General features: G+C 45.5%; 1 protein-coding gene across 2 annotated transcripts in view; it reads right to left on the bottom strand.

Moving 5' to 3' along the window:
* Positions 1–22,043, bottom strand: part of PTPN11 (protein tyrosine phosphatase non-receptor type 11) — a 107,332-nt gene that overhangs the window by 47,754 nt on the left and 37,535 nt on the right. For both annotated transcript variants that reach the window (XM_010378723.2, XM_030938698.1), the window contains exons 5-6: positions 21,593–21,709; positions 18,588–18,701 (exon numbers count right to left, since the gene is read on the bottom strand). In XM_010378723.2, the coding sequence (XP_010377025.1) occupies positions 18,588–18,701; positions 21,593–21,709 (231 nt within the window). The remainder of the gene's footprint in view (positions 1–18,587; positions 18,702–21,592; positions 21,710–22,043) is intronic.

The following is a 22,043-nucleotide window of genomic DNA, read 5'->3' on the forward strand; positions in this document are numbered from 1 at the left end:
CCTAAGCAGGATGTAATCACTTTAAAGAAATCAAACTGGACTGTGGATGTGAAGACACACTAGCTTCTCCTGGAGAACATCAGTTAGCAGAGCTGCTGATAGAATCCGGGACATCTATGAAGCTGTCAGTGAAATGACTACAATGCTAGTGCAAGCTGAAAACAGCTTTGGACCACCACAGAGAAGACAGGCTAGCATGACAGCAGGCTGGGCTTTTAAAACAAGAAATAAATAAATTACTAAGGTAAACAAGTGTTAAAGCCCTAGGAAAAAATAACCCCAGGTAATAAGGTGTTGTATAGGGGTTTCTTGTTTGGGGCTTTTGAGGGGTTTTTTGGTATTGCAGTATTTTTTAAATCTAAAAATGGTTTAAAAATGAAAATCTTCCTGAAATTCAGCACTACCAATTCTTGGGCACGTGGGTACAGGGATCTCAAAGACTAAAACGCACATCCTACATCCATCCACCCGGCTAGCTTAGTTGGTAGAGATGAGACTTAAACTGTGGTTTCACCACACCTCAATCAAGGGCTCCATATGAACACAAATTGTTGGATAACAAAGCAGAACATCTCAAAGCAAAGCCCAGAACATTCCTTCATACATTGTAAGCATCAGATAGCTATTCACTGAACAGACACAGAGGGTCTGAATCCAATACTATTCTCTTGATACAGGAAATAGCTCAGATCCAACATGCCACAGATGCTTATTTTGTTCCTACTGTGTGCCAGGCTTTCAGCTGGATTCTGGGGCTACAGGGAACAAAATAGGACTGCCTGTCTTTGTGGGGTCTGTGGACTGATCTGGGTTATTTTCCTAGAAAATATGCACATAGGCCAGGCACAGTGGCACGTGCCTGAAATCCCAGCACTTTGGGAGGCTGAGGCAGGAAGATTGCTTGAGGCCAGGACTTCAAGACTAGCCTGGCTGCATATGTACCTGGGAACTTAAGATAAAATAAAGACCAGCCTGGGCAACATAGCGAGACACCGTCTCTTAAAAAAAAGTTAAAAATTTAAAAAAGAAATTTGCAAATAGCAGACATAGAACAGTAGGATCAAACTGTGCTTCTTTATTGTTCCCTATCAGTTTCATCTGAGCAAAACCTCTTTTTAATTTTTTTTTTTTTTTTTTTTTTGAGACGGAGTCTTGCTCTATCGCCCAGGCCAGAGTGCAGTGGCCAGATCTCAGCTCACTGCAAGATCCGCCTCCCGGGTTTATGCCATTCTCCTGCCTCAGCCTCCCGAGTAGCTGGGACTACAGGCGTCCGCCACCTCGCCCGGCTAGTTTTTTGTATTTTTTAGTAGAGACGGGGTTTCACCGTGTTAGCCAGGATGGTCTCAATCTCCTGACCTTGTGATCCGCCTGTCTTGGCCTCCCAAAGTGCTGAGATTACAGGCATGAGCCACCACACCCGGCCCTTTTTTTTTTGGGCGGGGGGGGGGGGACAGAGTCTCACTCTGTCACCCAGGCTGAAATGCAGTAGTGCAATCTCGACCCATTACAAACTCCACCTCCTGGGTCCAAGTGATTCTACTGCCTCAGTCTCCCGAATAGCTGATATTACAGGTGCTCACCACCATGCCTGGCTAATTTTTGTATTTTTAGTAGAGACAGAATTTCACCATGTTGGTAAAACCATTTCACCGCCAGACTGGTCTCAAATTCCTGGCCTCAAGCAATCAGCCTGCATCGGCCTCTCAAATGCTGGGATTACAGGCATGAGCTACCACACCCAGCCATAAAACCTCTCTTTATTCCAACAGACCTTCCTATGTTATCTGCTTCTGTGGACTCATAGCACATTAAACCAATACCCACACAAATTATTTATGAACTTCAAGGATGATAAGTACTATAAAGGAAGGGATGTGTTGCTATGCACACACATATAACAGGAAGAATGCCCAAGCATGGGGATGGGAATCAAGGAAGCCTTCCTTGCAAAGATGCCCTTGATGCTGGGGACTGAAGAATGAAGAGATGTTAGCCAAATGAAGAAGTGAGGGAAGAAGAACATTCTAGCACAATCCCAACTGTAATATCATAAAACTCATTGAAGAACCATCTTCCAATTGAATGTCTCACAGGCAACTGAAACTTCAACATATCCAAAACAAAAGCTGATCACCTCCCCCAAAGACCGTTCCTTCCAGTCTTCCACGCCTAAGAAAATGGCAACTCCATCCTACCCAGTTGCACAAGTCAAAAGTGTTCATCTTATCCTTGACTCAGTTCTGTCATGCTACATGATCTATCAACTCCACCTTCAAATATTAGCAATTCTACCTTCAAAATAGCTCTAGAACCCAACCACCTCTACTGCTGCTGTCCTGGGCCAAGCACCATCACTTTTCTGCTCAGATGATTACAACAGCCTCCTTCCTGGTCTCCCTACCTCCACCTACCCCTCATAGACTGTCCTCCATGCAGCAGCCAGACTGATCCCCTTGCTTCTGTACTCAAAACTTTTCACAAGCTTTCCATCTTCCTCCAAGTAAAAGCAAAAGGCCTTCCAGTGACCCACAATGCCCTTCATGATGGGACCCGTCCACCATTGCTCCACCTCTATCTCCCTCTTGAGAGAGGGGCTCACTGTGTCACCCAGGGTGGAGTGCAGTGGCATAATCATAGCTCACTGCAGCCTCGAACTCCTGGGTTCAAGCGATCCTCCTGCTTCAGCCTCCCTACAGGTGTGCACCACTATGCCCAGCTCTTTTTTTTCTTTTTTCTTTTTTTTTTTTTTGTAGAGAACCCGAGGTCTGGCTCCATTGCCCAGGCTGATTTCAAACTCCTCCCACTTCAGCCTTCCAAAATGCTGGGATTGTAGGCATGAGCCAATGCACCTGGCCTTTTCAACTTCTGTCTTGTACATTTCCCATCCATTCAAATTGTACTGGCCTGTGTGCAGATTGTGCAACATGGTAAACAAACTCCCACTTCAGGGCTTTTGCACTTGCTGTTCCCTCTACCTGGAATGTTCTCCCTGAGGTTATATACATGGTTGGCTCCATTATTTCCCTCAGAGTTTTGCTCAAATGCCACCTTATCAAAGAGACCTAAACAGTAAAGGCCTATCAAAACACCCTTTTAATCTTACACTACTTTGTTTTCGCTGTAGCACTTAACACCATCTCACAGATTCAACATTGAACTGCTTCTTTGTTTACTGCCTGTCTCTCCCACTTGACTGTACACTCCATAAAGACTGATTTGTTCACTGCTCCATCCCCAAAACCTAGAATAGAACCAGACACAGAGTCCATATTCAATCAATATTTGCTGAATGAAGCAAAGAATAAGTCACTGCCACCAGCAGTGTCTACAGTTTTTGGTAGATATTTTTGGGACATCTGCCCAACTTGCTATAACCCTCATCACTGAAAACTATTTCTCCCCAAATGTGTCCACAGCAGACACTTTTGTTCTACATGATCATGTCGCTGACATTGTTCTTTGGACTAGAGATGGATGGCATCTGAGTCAATGAGAATCTCTGAGACTTTGGTACAAAGACTGAAAGTTGCTAGTTTCAGTATCTGAAAGGGGCTAGAAGTAGGGTTTATAAGTCAAGAGGCAGAAAAATCTACTGAAGGAAAAAAAATGAAGGCGGTGTATGGAGAGCAAGGATACTGGATACCGAGTGGGGTTAAAGGAGGAAGACGAATGGAAAGAAGAAAGCCCAAGAGACTGTCCATCCACAACCTGGGTCCTGCAGTGCCTTGCAGTCTCAGCCCACAGTGCCACCTGGCAGCTCAGGCCTACAGGACTCAACAGGGAGAGTAGGCACAGAGAGAGGGCAAAAAGCTTTTCTTTTCTTTTTTTCTTTTTTTTTTTTTTTTTTGATACAGAGTCTTGCTCTGTCACCCAGGCTGGAGTGCAGTGGCACAATCTCGGCTCACTGCAACCTCTGCCTCCCAGGTTTAAGCAATCCCCCCTGCCTTAGCCTCCCTAGTAGCTGGTATTACAGGTGTCTGCCACCATGCCTGGCTAATTTTTTGTATTTTTTAGTAGAGATGGGGTTTCGCCATGTTGACCAGGCTGGTCTTGAACTCCTGACCTCAGGTAATTCGCCCGCCTCAGCCTCCCAAATTGTTGGGATTACAGGCGTGAGCCATCACGCCCGGCCCAAAAACCTTTTCAATATAACCATGCAAATATGGACTTCACCACAATGCACACGGCCAATTCAAGTGTACAATAACACACACACTGCAGACACAAAATTACAGAATTATAACTGGACTTTTCATTTAGTTAGTGTCAGTCTCATTTGAGCAGAACTTTACTTTATTTCAACAAATCTAAAAATATTATCCATCTCTTTACATTCTTGAGCAGAGATACTGCAGGAAGTGAGAGACATTTACACAGATCACAAATGGACAATCTGTTGGACACAGTGGCATACGCCTGTAATTCCAGCCTCTCAGGAGGATCACTTGAGCCCAGGAGTTCAAGGCTGCAGTGCACTACGACAGTGCCTGTAAAGAGACACTGCACTCCAGCCTGGGCAAGATAGCGAGACCCCATCTCTTTAAAAAAAATTAGTAATTGGCCAGGCATGGTGGCTCATGCCTGTAATCCCAACACTTCCGGAGCCCAAGGCAGGCAGATCACTTGAGATCAGGAGTTTGAGACCAGCCTGGCCAACATGGAGAAATCCCATCCCTACTAAAAATACAAAAAAATTGGCTGGGAGTGGTGGTGCGTGCCTGTAATCCCAGCTACTTGGGTGGCAGAGGCACAAGAATCACTTGAACCCGGGAGGTGGAGGTTGCAGTGAGCTGAGATCACACCTCTGCACTCAAGCCCGGGTGACAGAGTGACACTCCATCTCAAAAATAATAATAACTAATAAAAATTAAAATAAAAAAGAAATAGGCAATCTGTAGGGGAAAAAAAATCAAAGACTTGGGTTTCCAATGTCTAGATCACACAACACATCCTAGAAGAAAATCATCAACCTGAATTTATTTCAGCAGCAAAGGAAAAAAGAACCAAAGAGCTTCACAAAAGACTTCACATTTTAAAGTGCATCAAAGGCAAAAGTAATGTCTTCTGGATAAAGATACCTGAAATGACATGCAGAATTTTACAGAACACCAGGAGCCGGGCATAGAAACAAATCAGAGTTAAATTACCAATGGCATTGCAATTTAGAGCTCTGGTTTGTTCTAAAGACTATCAGAGCATGCTGTAAGAAGAAAGTGATTCCAAATTTATCATCTTCCAGGAAACAACTAACGTACAATCACTAAAATGATAATGCTTTGCTATTGTGGATCAACTTTAGCTTCAGAGGATTTAAATTATGAGTATCTGCTTTCAAGTTTCTAATTTTTTCGATAATGGCTTATTCTGTTCTCAGCCTTATTTCCCTGGTTCCAACCTCAAAGAGCAATTTTTTAAAACAGACTGAATTTGAGAAGCAGGTACATAGGAGATCTAGAAAGCAGGCCATCAGCTATTTAGATATAGCTTCAATTTCCATGAAACGTTAATGCCCTAATTTAGCGCACAACAATTTTACCACTTCAGTCTGACCTCTATGGAGAGCCTGTAGAGTATAGATATGATCTCGTCATTTTCCACTTCCTCCTAAAGTCAACTCAATTTTTCCCTTTTGTTGTTAATAATGTATAAAAGATGACCACAATTTGAGATGTGACAGTGTGAAATCATCAGGTCAGCATTTAGAACCAACCATCTTTTTCCATGGCCAGAAGAGTCAGTCTAAGAGTTCCTTCTAACTCACATCTTGCCCCACCAATGGAATTTGCAAAAAAAACCCCATTGCCACACAAGCCCTTCGTGAAAGTCTGACTTTGTTCCTAAGCTTTGTTCTAAGTGAACCTAGTATTAAAGAAGCTACCATGGTACCAGATAACCTGTAATGTTTTTGTTTCAAAGAAATTAATTTTTGCCAGGTGTGGTGGCTCACACTTTAGGAGGCCAAAGCAGGAGGATTATTTGAGCCCAGGAGTTTGAGACCAGCCTGGGCAACATAGCAAGACCCTCTTTTCTTCTTCTTCTTCTTTTTTTACTTTGTGTGTCTATTATTTTAAATAATTTTAAAATGTTAAAAAATTTTTTTTTTTTTTTTTTTTTTGAGACGGAGTCTCGCTCTGTCGCCCAGGCTGGAGTGGCCGGATCTCAGCTCACTGCAAGCTCCGCCTCCCGGGTTCACGCCATTCTCCTGCCTCAGCCTCCCGAGTAGCTGGGACTACAGGCGCCCGCCAGGTCGCCCGGCTAGTTTTTTGTATTTTTAGTAGAGACGGGGTTTCACCATGTTAGCCAGGATGGTCTCGATCTCCTGACCTCGTGATCCGCCCATCTCGGCCTCCCAAAGTGCTGGGATTACAGGCTTGAGCCACCGCGCCCGGCCTGTTAAAAAATTTATTTTAAAAAATGCTGTAATTTTTAAGTTCATGGTCATTTACACAAATGATCAACTCAGCTATCATTTGTAAAGGAAGTATAAGAGTCTACTGAATCTAGATTACAAAATAGCTCACTATTTTTTACACTTAACCAAAATTTTAATTAAAACAAGTAGTTTGCAAATGTTATACTAAAAAGTTAAAGCATGCTAACCAAAGTCATGTATAATAAAAGTTATAAATGAATAATAACCACCATTTTATAATACAGAACATAAAAAATAATATTACCAATAGTCAGCAAAAGTAAAACAGGATGCATACACAAGGCTATTCACTGTAATCCTCTTTGGAATACAATTGGAAACTACCCAAATGCCCATCAATAGGTTGAATAAACTATGTATGGTACAACTACACAATGGATTACTATACAGTAAAAAAATGAATGAAGACTATCTCTAGACACTACTATGGAGTGATGTCCAGGACATTTAAAAAAGCAAGATTAGAAAAAAGTATGTAAAGTTATGTTATGGCTTAAGAAAAAAATGGGATATGGGAATATCTTCTTATATTTTTGAAATGTAATCATAAACCATAACTTTTCATACTATGGCTAAAATATAGACAGGAAAGTACAAGGACAGAAGGCAGACTTCTTTGAATATACTTTGTTTTTTCAATTTGACTATCAAAGCCAATATCTGTGTAATTATAAATAAAACTTAACAGAAAGAGATTTTTTAAATGAAACAAATAAACTAACCATGTACCCAGTCAGCATACAGCCACACAGAAAGAAGGACGATTACAAATGAATCTAAGGCACAGGAAGTTTTTTTATATATATTTGTTAAAAACAGAGTCCCTGCTCTGTCACCCTGAAGTACAGTATCACAATCATATCTCACTGCAGCTTCAAACTCCTGGGCTTAAGCCTACTCTCGCCACAGCTTCTTGATAGCTGGGACTACAGGTACGTGCCACCATGTCTGGTTAATTTTTAATTTTCTTTTGTAGAGACAGGGTCTCACTGTATTGCCCCAGCTGGTCTCAAACTCCTGAGCTCCAGCAATCCTCCCTTCTTGGCCTCCCAAAGTGCTGGGATTACAGGCGTGAGCCACTGTGCCCAGCAGCATACAGTAACTTGACTACACATTTCTGAAGGATTTTTTTTGAAAACTGCAAAAAATATTAAACTGTTTTCAGTAATCATATTATTGAGAAGTCATTATTCTGAGATTGCTGTGTGTAATGTGGGATAAAACAAATGAATAATCTTATTATGGCTTCAAGAAGTAGGATTTTTGGCACTAGAGAAAGGAGATACATGGGTAAGATCAATGAGGTTAGTAAAAATCCGGAAGCCCTGAGTTTGATTTGGAAGCATCAATTGAACCCGTAATAGATTTCAAATCAAGAAAAAAAATCTGGCCAGGCTTGTTGGCTCACGCCTGTTGTATACTTATAATCCCAGCACACTGGGAGGCTGAGGAAGGAGGATCACTTGAGCTCTGGAGTTCGAGACCAACCTGAGCAACATAATAAGACCATATCTCTACTAAAAATAAAAATAAAACAATTAGCTGGGCATGGTGGTATGTGCCTGTAGTCCCAGCTACTCAGGAGGTAGGTAGAAAGATTGCTTAAGCCCAGACATTCAAGACCAGCCCGGGCAACAAAGTGAGACCTCATCATCTCTACAAAAAAAATCAGGCATGGTGGCATGCACCTGCGGTCCCAACTACACAGGAAGCTGAGGCAGGAGGATCCCCCGAGGCCAAAAGTTCGCGACTGTGTGTTTGCACCATTGCACACCAGCCTGAGCAACACAGTGAGACCTGCCTCAGAAAAAAAAAAAAAAAAAGAAGAAGAAAAGAAAAAGAAAACTGCTTAGTAAGAAGGAAGAAATCAACAATGATTTCTCGGCAATGAAAAGCTTTTTATAGAAATATTTCAACCTAACAAATGAAGAGGAATGATAAAATCACAATATCACTACCATACAGTCCCTTATGAATTAATGGATCTAAGTAATAATGATCAGGAGCTGCTAAGAAAATCAGAGAAGTAACAACAGGACATAGCACCTCCTGATACACCACCATACATGCCATCTTGCCAAAGAAAACTTATATCCAATAAAGTATCTAGATATATCAACTTCCAAGAAATATAAGGGATGGATACATGGTTAAGTCCACCACAGAGAGGCACTCAGCAAAATCCAGACTATAAGTAATTCTCAGGACAAAGGATCTGCTTTCTTCAACAGCAGAAAAGACAGGGAGATGGGGAAGGAAGACAGAGCAAGAGAGATGGAAGGGGCGTCAAAGTATTCAAAACGACTTAAGATTTTTTTTTCTTTTTTCAGATGGAGTCTTACTCCGTCTCCAGGCTGGAGTGCTGTGATGCGATCTCGGCTCACTGCAACTGCTGCCTCCCGGGTTCAAGCGATTCTCCTGCCTCAGCCTTCCGAGTAGCTGGGACTACAGGCATGCACCACCACGCCCAGCTAATTTTTGTATTTTTAATAGAGACGGGTTTTCACCATGTTGGCCAGGATGGTCTCAATCTCTTGACCTCATGATCCAACCACCTCGGCCTCCCAAAGTGCTGGGATTACAGCTGTGTGCCACCACGCCCAGCCTTAAGATTTTTAAAATAGAAATACTATGAGACTTAGCCAAGCAGAGTGTGTGAAGCTTATCTGAAAAATTATTGAACAAAATTTTTTTTAATTATAAGACAACTGTATAATATGAACAATGTTGGGTTATGGGGTACATTTTTAAGGATTCCACAAATATTGAAATATTTATAAATAAAAAATATGTCAGGGATAATTGATAAAGCTGATAATGGCGTATCAGGATCCTTTATATGAATCTGTTTTATACACATTTGAAATTTTTTCATAATCAAGGTGGAAGAAAGCACTCCCAATTCAAACAAATTGCTGCCGGGCACAGTGGCTCATGCCTGTAATCCCAGCACTTTGGGAGGCCGAGGTGGGTGGATCACCTGAGGTCGGAAGTTTGAGACCAGCCTGGCCAACATGGTGAAACCCCATCTCTACTAAAAATACAAAAACTAGCCAGGCGAGGTGGCGGGCACCCATAGTCCCAGCTACTCAGGAGGCTGAGGCAAGAGAATCACTTGAGCCCAGGAGGTGGAGGTTGCAGTGAGCTGAGAATGCACCACTGTACTCCAGCCTGGGCAATAGAGCGAGACTCTGTCTAAAAAGGAAAAAAAAACAAATTGCAAGTGTGTGTGTGTGTGTGTGTGTGTAGCAATCAGGAAAATGTGAATAGTAACTGATATATGTTAATATTAAGGAATTACTGTTAATAGTTTTTGTTTGGATGAACAGAGGCAAGATGGCGCACTTCCGGGTTCTTCATCCCCCAACTTTTCCCGCGCGCGCGAAAATCCAGCCGGTGACCCGGGAAGGTGCAGACCAACTAGGCATGCGCCAGGTGATGTCAATCTGAAGAGACCAAGATTTACCTGGTCGCACCTGTGGAACGCCCCCTGACACGCCCGTGCCCCGCCTATTGCCCTCCCACTCCTAGAAAAGCCGCTCCGGAGGCACGCCACGCGCGGCCTTCCTCAGTCCTCCACTCCTGTCGGGATGTCAGGACTGTGGGAACTCCGTCCGAGAGCTGTACGGGTGACTCTGGGGGCCCCTTTTGTCGGGGGGCCAACAGACCTCTCCCTACCCACCTTCTTCCCTTGAAGCTAGGTGACCAAAATAAACTTGCAGTTTTGCTCCTACCCTTGCCTAGTCGCTGGTTCTTTTGTACCCGCTCTGGTGGTCTTAGAAAAACAAAACAGTTGGTGCCAAAACCCGGGAGGAGACCCCCTCCTCAGGCCTCTAAGGGTTGAGGAACCTCCTCCTGCTCCCACGCAGCAGACGGACCAGGACCTGAGACCCGCTTCCCTCACTCTCACGGCCTCTCTGGGGTAAGTGCCCTTGTCTCCTCTTTACCTCCCTCGGCCAGAAATCCTGCGCAGGTCCGGGGTCCATTTGGAGCCACCACGTGGCTCGGGAGACCCGTTCAGGACGGAGACGTCCACCTGAAGGTAATCTCCACTTAGGCTTCAAGAGCCTCTCGTCTGTCTCTGCTGGTTCCAAAGGACGCTTTGAAGCCAGGCAGGGATCCATTCCCATGTCCATTGGGTCCATTGTGTAAGTAAAGAGGAAACAAATGGGAAACCCCCAGTCCAAATTTCCAAAGAGCACCCCCTTAGGGTGCTTCCTAGCCAATTTAAAAACCTTACAGCTTGAACAAGACCTTAGGAGGAAGCGGTTAATTTTCCTTTCCACTGTGGCGTGATCGACCTCAGCAATTTCTGCCAGCGGCTAGGCAAGTGGTCTGAAATTAATTACGTACAAGGCTTTTGGGCCTTACGCTCTCGTCCCGACCTGTGTAGCCGATGCTCTTTGGCCCAAGTTATGCTAGCCAAGGACGCCGGCTCACAGGAACCCGAAAAAGAGGAGTCCTCGTTCCTTTCTGTTCAGCCGGAGGATCTAGGGTTTCCCTCACTTCCGCCCTATACTTCTCCTCCCTCCGCTTGGACTCCTCCTTCCTTTTCCTTACCTACTAGTAATCCACTCAGTCCCGTGCTTCCTTCGGGGCCCCCAACTGGCTGTCTTGAGTCTCCTGTCTATGCACACACCCGCTCTAAATGCCCTGCTGATGCCTCCACTCCTGCCCCACACCCTCCTACAGTGTTAGCACCTTTGCGAGAGGTGGCTGGGGCGGAGGGGGTAGTCAGAGTGCATGTCCCTTTTTCATTGGCCGATCTTTCCAAAATTGAGAAGCGTTTAGGGGATTTCTCAGCTAATCCCACCGTCTACATAAAGGAATTTAGATACCTTTGTCAGGCCTATGACTTAACTTGGCATGACCTCCAGGTTATCCTAACCTCCACCCTAAACCCTGAGGAGCAAGAGCGCATCCTAGCGGCCGCCAGGCAGCACGCCAACCAACTACATTTAACTGACGCCACCATCCCACTAGGGGAGCAAGCAGTCCCCTCGGCAGACCCGGACTGGAACTATCAAGCAAACCAGCCTGGGCGCCGTAGGCGAGACATAATGGTTCAGTGTTTGTTGGCTGGTATGCAAACAGCCTCAAACAAAACTGTAAATTTTAACAAATTAAAAGAAATTATTCAAAATCCAGAAGAAAATCCAGCCGCATTCTTAAATAGGCTGACTGAGGTTCTAACCCAATATACCCGGTTAGATCCGGCCTCCCCTACAGGGGCCACCATTTTGGCGTCTTATTTCATTTCTCAATCAGCTCCTGACATTCGTAAGAAACTTCAGAAGGTAGAGGATGGTCCTCAGGCACCAATACAAGACGTGGTTAAATTAGCCTTTAAGGTCTATAACTCCAGAGAGGAGACGGCTGAGGCGGTGCGACAGGCACGCCTCAAACAGAAGGCCCAGCTCCTAGCAGCGGCTTTACGGCCCAGTTGTAACCCCAGACCAGAGAGCACATACTCCGCAGACTCCAAGGCTACAAAAGAAGCCTGCTATAAGTGCGGCAAGGCAGGACACTATGCCAACAGGTGTCCGCAAGGTCCCCGAGCCCCAACGCAGCCTTGCCATGAGTGCAAGGCGTCAGGACATTGGGCCAATGAATGTCCTAAGCCTCGTCCACCAGCAACTCCCTGCCCTGCTTGCCAGCAGGGAGGACACTGGAAGTCTGATTGCCCCACCCTGAGAACAGGTGCTGCGTCTCCACGTGACCCCCTTTCCCAGGATCCTGGGAGCTCCTTCCAGCTCCTACATCTGGACAACAACAACAACTGAAGGTGCCGAGACTCGGGGACCCCCATCACCCTCGCCGAGCCGCGGGTAACTCTCCTGGTAGCGGGTAAGACAATTAATTCTTTAATAGATAGCGGGGCTACCTATTCTGTTTTGCCGTCCTTCTCTGGACCTAGCCTTCCATCCGATATCTCTGTAGTAGGAGTAGACGGAAAGCCATCCACCCCACGAAAAACTCCACTCCTTAATTGCTGCCTGGCCAACAACTACTTTGCGCACTCGTTCCTCATTATACCCTCATGCCCTACCCCCTTACTAGGCCGAGACATCCTGAGCACCTTAAAGGCCTCCAGATACATTCCCACCAACTCATCCACTCCCCTTCAACCCCCTCATGACCTGTTGCTCATGCTTTGTGCAAGTGCACAGGCTCCTCCTATGTCGCCCCCACCCCCCATCTTCCCTATTTCTGTACACCCTCAAGTGTGGGACACTTCCACCCCGGTCATAGCTGCTCACCACCCACCAGTTCTCGTCAAGCTCAAAGATCCCACTCGTTTCCCAAACCGCCCCCAATTCTCTCTCTCTCCGACACATCTACAAGGTTTAAAGCCAATTATCACGCGACTACTTAGCCAACATATTCTTGTCCGCACACATTCCCCCTGTAACACTCCAATACTTCCAGTTAAAAAGGCAGATGGAACGTATAGGTTAGTACAGGATCTTCGGCTAGTCAATGAAGCCACCCGTCCCACGCACCCTGTAGTTCCCAACCCTTACACCCTTCTGTCCCATATCCCCACCAATTCTACTTATTTTACTGTGCTAGACCTTAAGGATGCTTTCTTTACCATACCCCTACACACAGACTGCCAGTTCCTTTTTGCTTTCACATGGGAGGACCCAGACACATCTCCAGTGGCAAGGGACACTCCGTGACTACACTGAAAATGAAGTCTCATTTTATACTTATATTGCTGTTTCACTCATACACTCAGACCTTTGCTAGTCCGCCTACTGTATGGCAATTTTTTTCTCATCACTGAAACTTGGCCATAAGACAGCCGAACACACTCAGTAGTACATAGTTCTGCCAGTTGTCTTCCTTAAGGCTATTTCTCGTGCAACTGCCCAATCCTTCCTTTCCGTTATTCAACTCCAAATTCATCCTGAGGTAATCATACTCAGGCACCCAATGGAGGCCAAAACGGCCCCCATTGAAGGCCCGATCCTTCCTTTCCGTTATTCAACTCCAAATTCATCCTGAGGTAATCATACTCAGGCACCCAATGGAGGCCAAAACAGCCCCCATTGAAGGCTATTTCTCGTGCAACTGATCTCTCTCTAAAACTCTTAACCATACAGCCACTAACTGATCCCTCTATGTCCCCGTGTCCTTGGTCCCCAGTCTAACTCTATACAGCCAGGCAGAAGTAGCAGAGCTTTTCCAGCAACTTTCCATGCCACTACGCCACTCCCGTCAAAACGGGCTGTTTTTCCTCCCTCTAGTTATTGGAATCAGCTGAAAGCCTGGCCTCCCTGCAGCGCCGAACTACCTCAATAGCCTAAGTAGCTGCCCAAAACAGGCAAGCCCTAGGCTTGTTTACAGCTGAAAAAGGAGGCACCTGTCTCTTCCTTAGAGAAGAGTGCTGCTATTATGTTAGCAAGTCAGGCCTAGCAGACACTAACATTCAAACCCTCAAATGCTTCCATACCTCGTCCCTATACTAATACTGTGCTTTATTTTATTCTTCATGCGTACGTCCAAATGCCAACCATGGGCCCCGACCTTAACAGCGCCCCTTAACAGCAGGAAGTAGCCAGACAGACCACGGCGCCCCTTATCACTATTATCAATAAAAGGTTGGACTGTTTGGATGAACGGAGGCAAGATGGCGCACTTCCGGGTTCTTCATCCCCCCCCAACTTTTCCCGTGCGCGCGAAAATCCAGCCGGTGACCCGGGAAGGTGCAGACCAACTAGGCATGCGCCAGGTGATGTCAATCTGAAGAGACCAAGATTTACCTGGTCGCACCTGTGGAACGCCCCCTGACACGCCCGTGCCCCGCCTATTGCCCTCCCACTCCTAGAAAAGCCGCTCCGGAGGCACGCCACGCGCGGCCTTCCTCAGTCCTCCACTCCTGTCGGGATGTCAGGACTGTGGGAACTCCGTCCGAGAGCTGTACGGGTGACTCTGGGGGCCCCTTTTGTCGGGGGGCCAACAGACCTCTCCCTACCCACCTTCTTCCCTTGAAGCTAGGTGACCAAAATAAACTTGCAGTTTTGCTCCTACCCTTGCCTAGTCGCTGGTTCTTTTGTACCCGCTCTGGTGGTCTTAGAAAAACAAAACAGTTTTAGATATAATGCTATTCAGGTTATAATTTTTTGAAATAAAATAGTTACAGATGAAAGATGTGTAAGATTTGCTTCAAGGCCGGGAACAGTGGCTCACACCTATAATCCCAGCACTTTGGGAGGCCAAGGCAGGCGGATCACCTGAGATCAGGAGTTTCAGACCAGCCTGGCCAACATAGTGAAAACGCCGTCCCTACTAAAAATACAAAAATTAGCTGGGCTTAGTGGTGCTCGCCTGTAATCCTAGGTACTCAGGAGGCTGGGGCACAAGAGTCGCTTGAACCCAGGAGGTGGAGGTTGTAGTGAGCCAAGATCAAGCCACTGTACTCCAGCCTGGGGGACAGAGTGAGACTCTATCTCCAAAAAAAAAAAAAAGAATTATTTGCTTCAAGACAAGTCAGGGCTGGGGGAGTGAGTGGGGCATAGTCGAAAAAGATTGGCCATAATAGGCCGGGCACGGTGGCTCAAGCCTGTAATCCCAGCACTTTGGGAGGCTGAGACGGGCAGATCACGAGGTCAGGAGATCGAGACCATCCTGGCTAACACGGTGAAACCCCGTCTCTACTAAAAAAAAAATACAAAAACCTAGTGGGGCGAGGTGGCGGGCGCCTGTAGTCCCAGCTACTTGGGAGGCTGAGGCAGGAGAATGACGTAAACCCAGGAGGCAGAGCTTGCAGTGAGCTGAGATCCGGCCATTGCACTCCAGCCTGGGCAACAGAGCCAGACTCCGTCTCAAAAAAAAAGATTGGCCATAATATCAACAGTTGTTAATGTGGGTGTCAGGTATACTGCTATAACTATCCCGTTCTCTCTACTTTTGATTATAATTGAAATTTTCTGCACTAAAAAATTTTGGAAAAATCGGTTTTCCATTCAATTTTGATGAGCGATTTCTAAAACTTCTGTATCTCCCCATCTTACCTCATGAGGCTTTATGAAAGTGAAATGAAGTGAACATAATGAAATGAATGACTGCTGAAATGCTGCCTTTTATTATCTAGGCAGGTGGGGGACAAGAAAGGCAACAGTGAGGCTGAGATTTCAAAATTCTGACTCATTATGTTTATCATCAATTTTTTTTTCTTTTGGGACAGGTTCTGGCTGTTGCTCAGGCTGAAGTGCACCCGTGTGATCTCAGCTCACTGCAGCCTCAACCTCCCAGGCTCAAGCAATCCTCCTACCTCAACCCCCAGAGTAGCTATGACTGTGGGTGTGCACCACCACACCCGGCTACTTTTTGTATTTTTTGTAGAGAAGGGGTTTTACCATGTTACCCAGCCTGGTCTCAAACTCCTGGAATCAAGTGATCTGCCTGCCTCTCCCTCTCAAAGCGCTGAGATTACAGGAGTGAACCACCATGCCCAGCCTATCATCACTTTTTCATTGATGCTTTTCATTACTGTTTTCCTTCTCTCAACTAGAAGCTCCCTTTAAAGGCAGTAACCCTATCTGTCTTGTTCACCCGTGTCTTCAGAGCCTAACCCAATGCCTAGGATGAGAGAATAAACTCAAATTCAAGTCTGTGTTCAGCAATGTTGAGCAAGGACTGAGAATGTTCTATTCTACACCCCTCCCCAGTGCTGGAATTCAATCAATATCTGTGGTACGGGCCAGGCACAGTGGCTCACGCATGTAATTTCAACACTTTGAGAGGCCAAGACAGGAGAATTGCTTGAGCTCAGAAGTTCAAGACCAACCTGAGTAACACAGTGAGACCCCATATCTACAAAAAATAAAAAATTAGCCGGGTATGGTGGTGCACACCTGTAGTCCCAGCTACTCAGGAGGCTAAGGTGGGAGGATGGCGTGAGCCCAGAAGTTGGAAGCTGCAGTGAGCTATAATTGCACCACTACACTCCAGTCTGGGCAGCAAAGTGAGACCCTGTCTCAGAAGGAAAAAAAGAAAACAAAACAAACAACAAAAAAAAACTGTGGTATGAAGGTTGAACAATTTACTTAACCTCCCTTAGGTCCCTCAGCTGGAAAATGGGAAATCATATCTATGTCAGCAAGCTGTTCAGACACAGTGTGGCTAAAAGGACTTTATTTGCCCAGTCATTCACTTACTCATTCATTCCACAAATACTTATAAATTGTAGTCCTACAAAAAGCATAGAATAATCATTCCCATAAAACAGAACAGGAAAATAAAATGAGGTAAACATGAGTTAAATGTAAATACTCATTCAACAAACATTTACGGAGTTTGTACCGTGTACCAGGCACTGTGCTACGTGCTAGGGAAAACTGCGAAGGTAAATATGCCAGAATCCTTGTTTTTGAAGTTTTCTGTCAAACGGATGAGGAGAAAACGAAAGAGATCACATTGTCAATGGGTAAGTGACATAGAAGAGTGCAATGGGAACACAGCACATTCCCATCAGGGACATTCTCCAACCCAAGTTAGTTTCAGGAAAGAGATCAGTTCACTTAAAGTCAGGAAACAACAGATGCTGGAGAGGATGTGGAGAAATAGGAACACTTTTACATTGTTGGTAGGAGTGTAAATTAGTTGAACCATTGTGCGTGACAGTATGGTGATTCCTCAAGGATCTAGAACCAGAAATACCATTTGACCCAGCAATCCCATTACTGGGTATATACCCAAAGGATTATAAATCATTCTACTATAAAGACATATGCACATGTATGTTTACTGCAGCACTACTTAAAATAGCAAAGACTTGGAACCAACCCAAATGCCCATCAATGATAGACTGGATAAAGAAAATGTGGCACATATACACCATGGAATACTATGCAGCCATAAAAAAGAATGAGTTCATGTCTTTGCAGGGTCACGGATAAAGCTGGAAACCATCATTCTCAGCAAACTAACACAGGAACAGAAAACCAAACAGTAAGAACATGTGGACACAGGGAAGGGAACATGACACAAACTGTCTGGGGATGGGGGGCAAACTCCTGGATTCAAGTGGTCCGCCTGCCACACCCTCTCAAAGTGCTGAGATTACAGGAGTGAGCCACCACACCCAGCCTATCATCACTTTTTCACTGATGCATTAAAGGGGAGGGAGAGCATTAGGACAAATACCTAATGCATGCAGGGCTTAAAACCTAGATGATGGGTTGTTGTGTGCAGCAAACCACCATGGCACATGTATACCTATGTAACAAACCTGCACGTTCTGCACATATATCCCAGAACTTAAAGTATAATAAACAAAAATAATTAAAAAAAAAAGAAATCAGTTCACTTAACTTACCAGAGTCATCAATTTGAACTCTGAAATTAAAGCCACCACATTTCGCACATCAAGGCGGGTGGATCACTTAAGCCCAAGAGTTCAAGACCAGCCTGGGCAACATTGCAAAACCCCATCTCTACAAAAAAAATACAAAAACTAGATGGGCGTGTGCCTGTAGTCCCAGCTACTCAGGAAGCTGAAGTAGGAGGATCACTTGAGCCCAAGAGTTCAAGACCAGCCTGGGCAATACTGCAAAACCTCATCTCTACCAAAACTACAAAAATTAGCAGGGCATGGTGGCATATGCCTGTAGTACCAGCTACTCAGGAAGCTGAGATGGGAGGATCACTTGAACCCAGGGAGGTCGGGGCTGCAGTGAACCGAGATCACGCCACTACGCTCCAGCCTTGGTGACAGAGCAAGACCCTGTCAAAAAAAAAAAAAAAAAAAAGCCACCACAAGGTGCTTCTCTTTTATTCATACCCATTTGCTGCACTAAGGCTACAGATTCTTTCTAAAGACCCCAGTGCATGTTGGAAATCTTACAAAGAAATTAGATCCTTTTGTTTCTCTGAGATTTTGCCACCAGTCCAAACCAAAAGAGCCAAATGGAGCGGCTGGCACATCCATTGACTACTCACTGCCAACTCCCTTCCCTCAGAACACAATGCTCTTCTATTTCGAAGAAGCCCTCGCAGCAACTTGTTCCACGTCAATCAATGGCCGAATTTAAAAAGGACGTCAGTTTCAACTCTCTCAGATCCAATTCCAAACACGAGACCAACTTCTCCTCCACTAAAAATAGGATATAACAACTCAGGAAAAAACGGTTTTTTAATAACTTACCTCAAATTCTTCCCAAAAGCCTTGTTTGACTTTATCTGTGGTCTCAGCTAATTTGCTTAGTTCTCGAACTCTGCTTTCTATTTCAGCAGCATTTATACGAGTCGTGTTAAGGGGCTGATCGAGTACGGCAGTTGATGTAAGATAAAGAAAATATTACAGAAAAGGTTGTTAATGCAAAAAAAAAAAAAAAAAAACACTTCTATGTTGATATTCATAAAGGCACGGACAGAGGGTTCGTAGGACCCTGTAATTCACAATAAAGGTTTTCAAACAGTTTCACCACCTTTTCTGTTCAGCCAGAAAATGTGTCTTTCTTCAGTCTCCACATACACTTTATTCTGCTGATATAAATTCAAGTCTATTTTTCCTTTTTTTTTTTTTTGAGACGGAGTATTGCTCTGCCGCCCAGGCTGCAGTGCAGTGGCGTGATCTTGGCTCACTGCAAGCTCCGCCTCCCAGGTTCACGCCATTCTCCTGCCTCAGCCTCCTGAGTAGCTGGGACTACAGGCACCCACCACCACACCCGGCTAATTTTTTGTATTTTTGGTAGAGATGGGGTTTCACCATGTTAGCCAGGATGGTCTCAATCTCCTGACCTTGTGATCCGCCAGCCTTGGCCTCCCAAAGTGCTGGGGTTACAGGTGTGAGCCACCGCGCCCGGCCAAGTCTATTTTTCTTTATGAATAGACTACAATATTATTTAGAGAGATTATATCATTTTCCACTATCATAAAGGTGAACTCTGAAATAGCAACAATGCCAAAGTGAGTAAGTGAGGTTACCTAAAGGTAACCAGAAGTGGATTTATAATGAAAATTTGCTTTAAAACTGTGTACGGCCTTAGGCCAGGCACAGTGGCTCATGCCTATAATCCCAGCAGTTTGAGAGGCTGAGGCGGGCAGATCACTTGAGGTCAGGAGTTCAAGACCAGCCTGGCTACATGGTGAAACCCCATCTCTACTAAAAACACAAAACTTAGCTGGGTGTAGTGGCACCACCTCTAATCCCAGCTACTCAGGAGACTGAGGCAGGAGAAGCTCTTGAAGCCGGGACACAGAGGTTGCAGTGAGCCAAGAACACGCCACTACATTCCAGCCTGGGCGACAGAGCAAAACTCTGTCTCAAAACAAAACAAAAAACTCTGTAAGGCCTTTCACAGATAAATATGGGAATAATATAAATCTGGAATATGTTTCCAAGTACTATAGGAGGCAGTCAGTAAGTGGAGTCATAATAAGAAAAGATTTTGGGGGCCGGGCGCGGTGGCTCAAGCCTGTAATCCCAGCACTTTGGGAGGCCGAGACGGGCGGATCACGAGGTCAGGAGATCGAGACCATCCTGGCTAACACAGTGAAACCCCGTCTCTACTAAAAATACAAAAACTAGCCGGGCGAGGTGGCGGGCGCCTGTAGTCCCAGCTACTCGGGAGGTTGAGGCGGGAGAATGGCGCAAACCCGGGAGGCGGAGCTTGCAGTGAGCTGAGATCGGGCCACTGCACTCCAGTCCGGGCGACAGAGCGAGACTCCGCCTCAAAAAAAAAAAAAAAAAAAAAAAAAAAAAAAAAAAAAAAAAAAAAAAAAAAAAAGAAAAGATTTTGGGCTGGGTGTGGTGGCTCACACCTATAATCCCAAAAAGTTGGGAGGCTGAGGCAGGCGGATCACCTAAGATCGGGAATTCGAGACCAGCCTGGCCAGCATGGTGAAACCTCGTCTCTATTAAAAATACAAAAATTAAGCCGGGCGCGGTGGCTCAAGCCTGTAATCCCAGCACTTTGGGAGGCCGAGACGGGCGGATCGCGAGGTCAGGAGATCGAGACCATCCTGGCTAACATGGTGAAACCCCGTCTCTACTAAAAAATACAAAAAAAAAAAAAACTAGCCGGGCGAGGTGGCGGGCGCCTGTAGTCCCAGCTACTCGGGAGGCTGAGGCAGGAGAATGGCGTAAACCCAAGAGGCGGAGCTTGCAGTGAGCTGAGATCGGGCCACTGCACTCCAGCCTGGGCGGCAGAGCGAGACTCCGTCTCAAAAAAAAAAAAAAAAAAAAAAAAAAAAAAAAATACAAAAATTAGCCGGGCATAGTGGCAGGCACCTGTAGTCCCAGCTAATCAGGAGGCTGAGACAGGAGAATCGCTTGAACCCAGGAAGTAGAGGTTGCAGTGAGCCAAGATTGCACCACTGCACTCCAGACTGGGTGACAGAGTAAGACTATCTCAAAAAAAAAAAAAAAAAAGATTTGATGAGTTGAAGCTGGGATGGGTACATGGAGGCTGATGACACTATTCTGTCTACCTCTGTATATCTGCAAAATTCTCTATTAGGACTTTTTTAAGGTTTTTTTTTTTTTTTTTTTTTTTTAGACAGAGTTTTGCTCTTGTTGCCCAGGCTGGAGTGCAATGGCGCGGTCTCAGCTCACCACAACCTCCACCTCCCAGGTTCAAGTGATTCTCCTGCCTCAGCCTTCCCAAGTAGCTGGGATTATATGCACGCACCACCAAGCCTGGCTAATTTTGTATTTTTAGTAGAGATGGGGTTTCTCTGTGTGGGTCAGGCTGGTCTTGAACTCCCGAACTGAGGTGATCCACCCACCTCGGCCTCCCAAAGTGCTGGGATTACAGGCGTGAGCCACCACGCTCGGCTTTTTTTTTTTTTTTTTTTTTTTTTTTTTTGAGACGGAGTCTCGCTCTGTCGCCCGGGCTGGAGTGCAGTGGCCGGATCTCAGCTCACTGCAAGCTCCGCCTCCCGGGTTTACGCCATTCTCCTGCCTCAGCCTCCCAAGTAGCTGGGACTACAGGCGCCCGCCACCTCGCCCGGCTAGTTTTTTGTATTTTTTAGTAGAGACGGGGTTTCGCCGTGTTAGCTAGGTTGGTCTCGATCTCCTGACCTCGCGATCCACCCGTCTCGGCCTCCCAAAGTGCTGGGATTACAGGCTTGAGCCACCGCACCCGGCCTCGCGCTCGGCTTTTTTAAGTTTTTAAGGAGAAAGCTTGAGCTTTCCAATCTGCTCACCTGCTTGAGTTGTAGTACTGTACCCAATGTTTCCACCATAGGATTCTTCTTGTAATGTTCCACAAGATCTGTCAAAGAATCAAACCGTTCTCCTCCGCCAACGTCATATTTCAGTTCCTTTGAAGATAAACAGATGACATTTATTATTTGTTACCTTTATGTTACATTGGTGTTTTCAAGCACTCTCATATTCACTGCAGCATTATTCACAATAGCTAGTATATGGAGAAAACTTAAATGTCCATCAAAAGATAGATAATAGGCTGGGTGCAGTGGCTCACGCCTATAATTCCAGCACTTTGGGAGGCCAACACAGGCGGATCACTTGAAGTCAGGAGTTCAAGACCAGTCTGGCCAACATGGTGAAACCCCATACCCACTAAAAATACAAAAATTAGCCAGGCTTGGTGGTGGACGCCTGTAATTCCTGCTACTCAGGAGGGTGAGGCAC

Source organism: Rhinopithecus roxellana, chromosome 10 (assembly GCF_007565055.1).
Source record: "Rhinopithecus roxellana isolate Shanxi Qingling chromosome 10, ASM756505v1, whole genome shotgun sequence".
NCBI lineage: Eukaryota > Metazoa > Chordata > Mammalia > Primates > Cercopithecidae > Rhinopithecus > Rhinopithecus roxellana.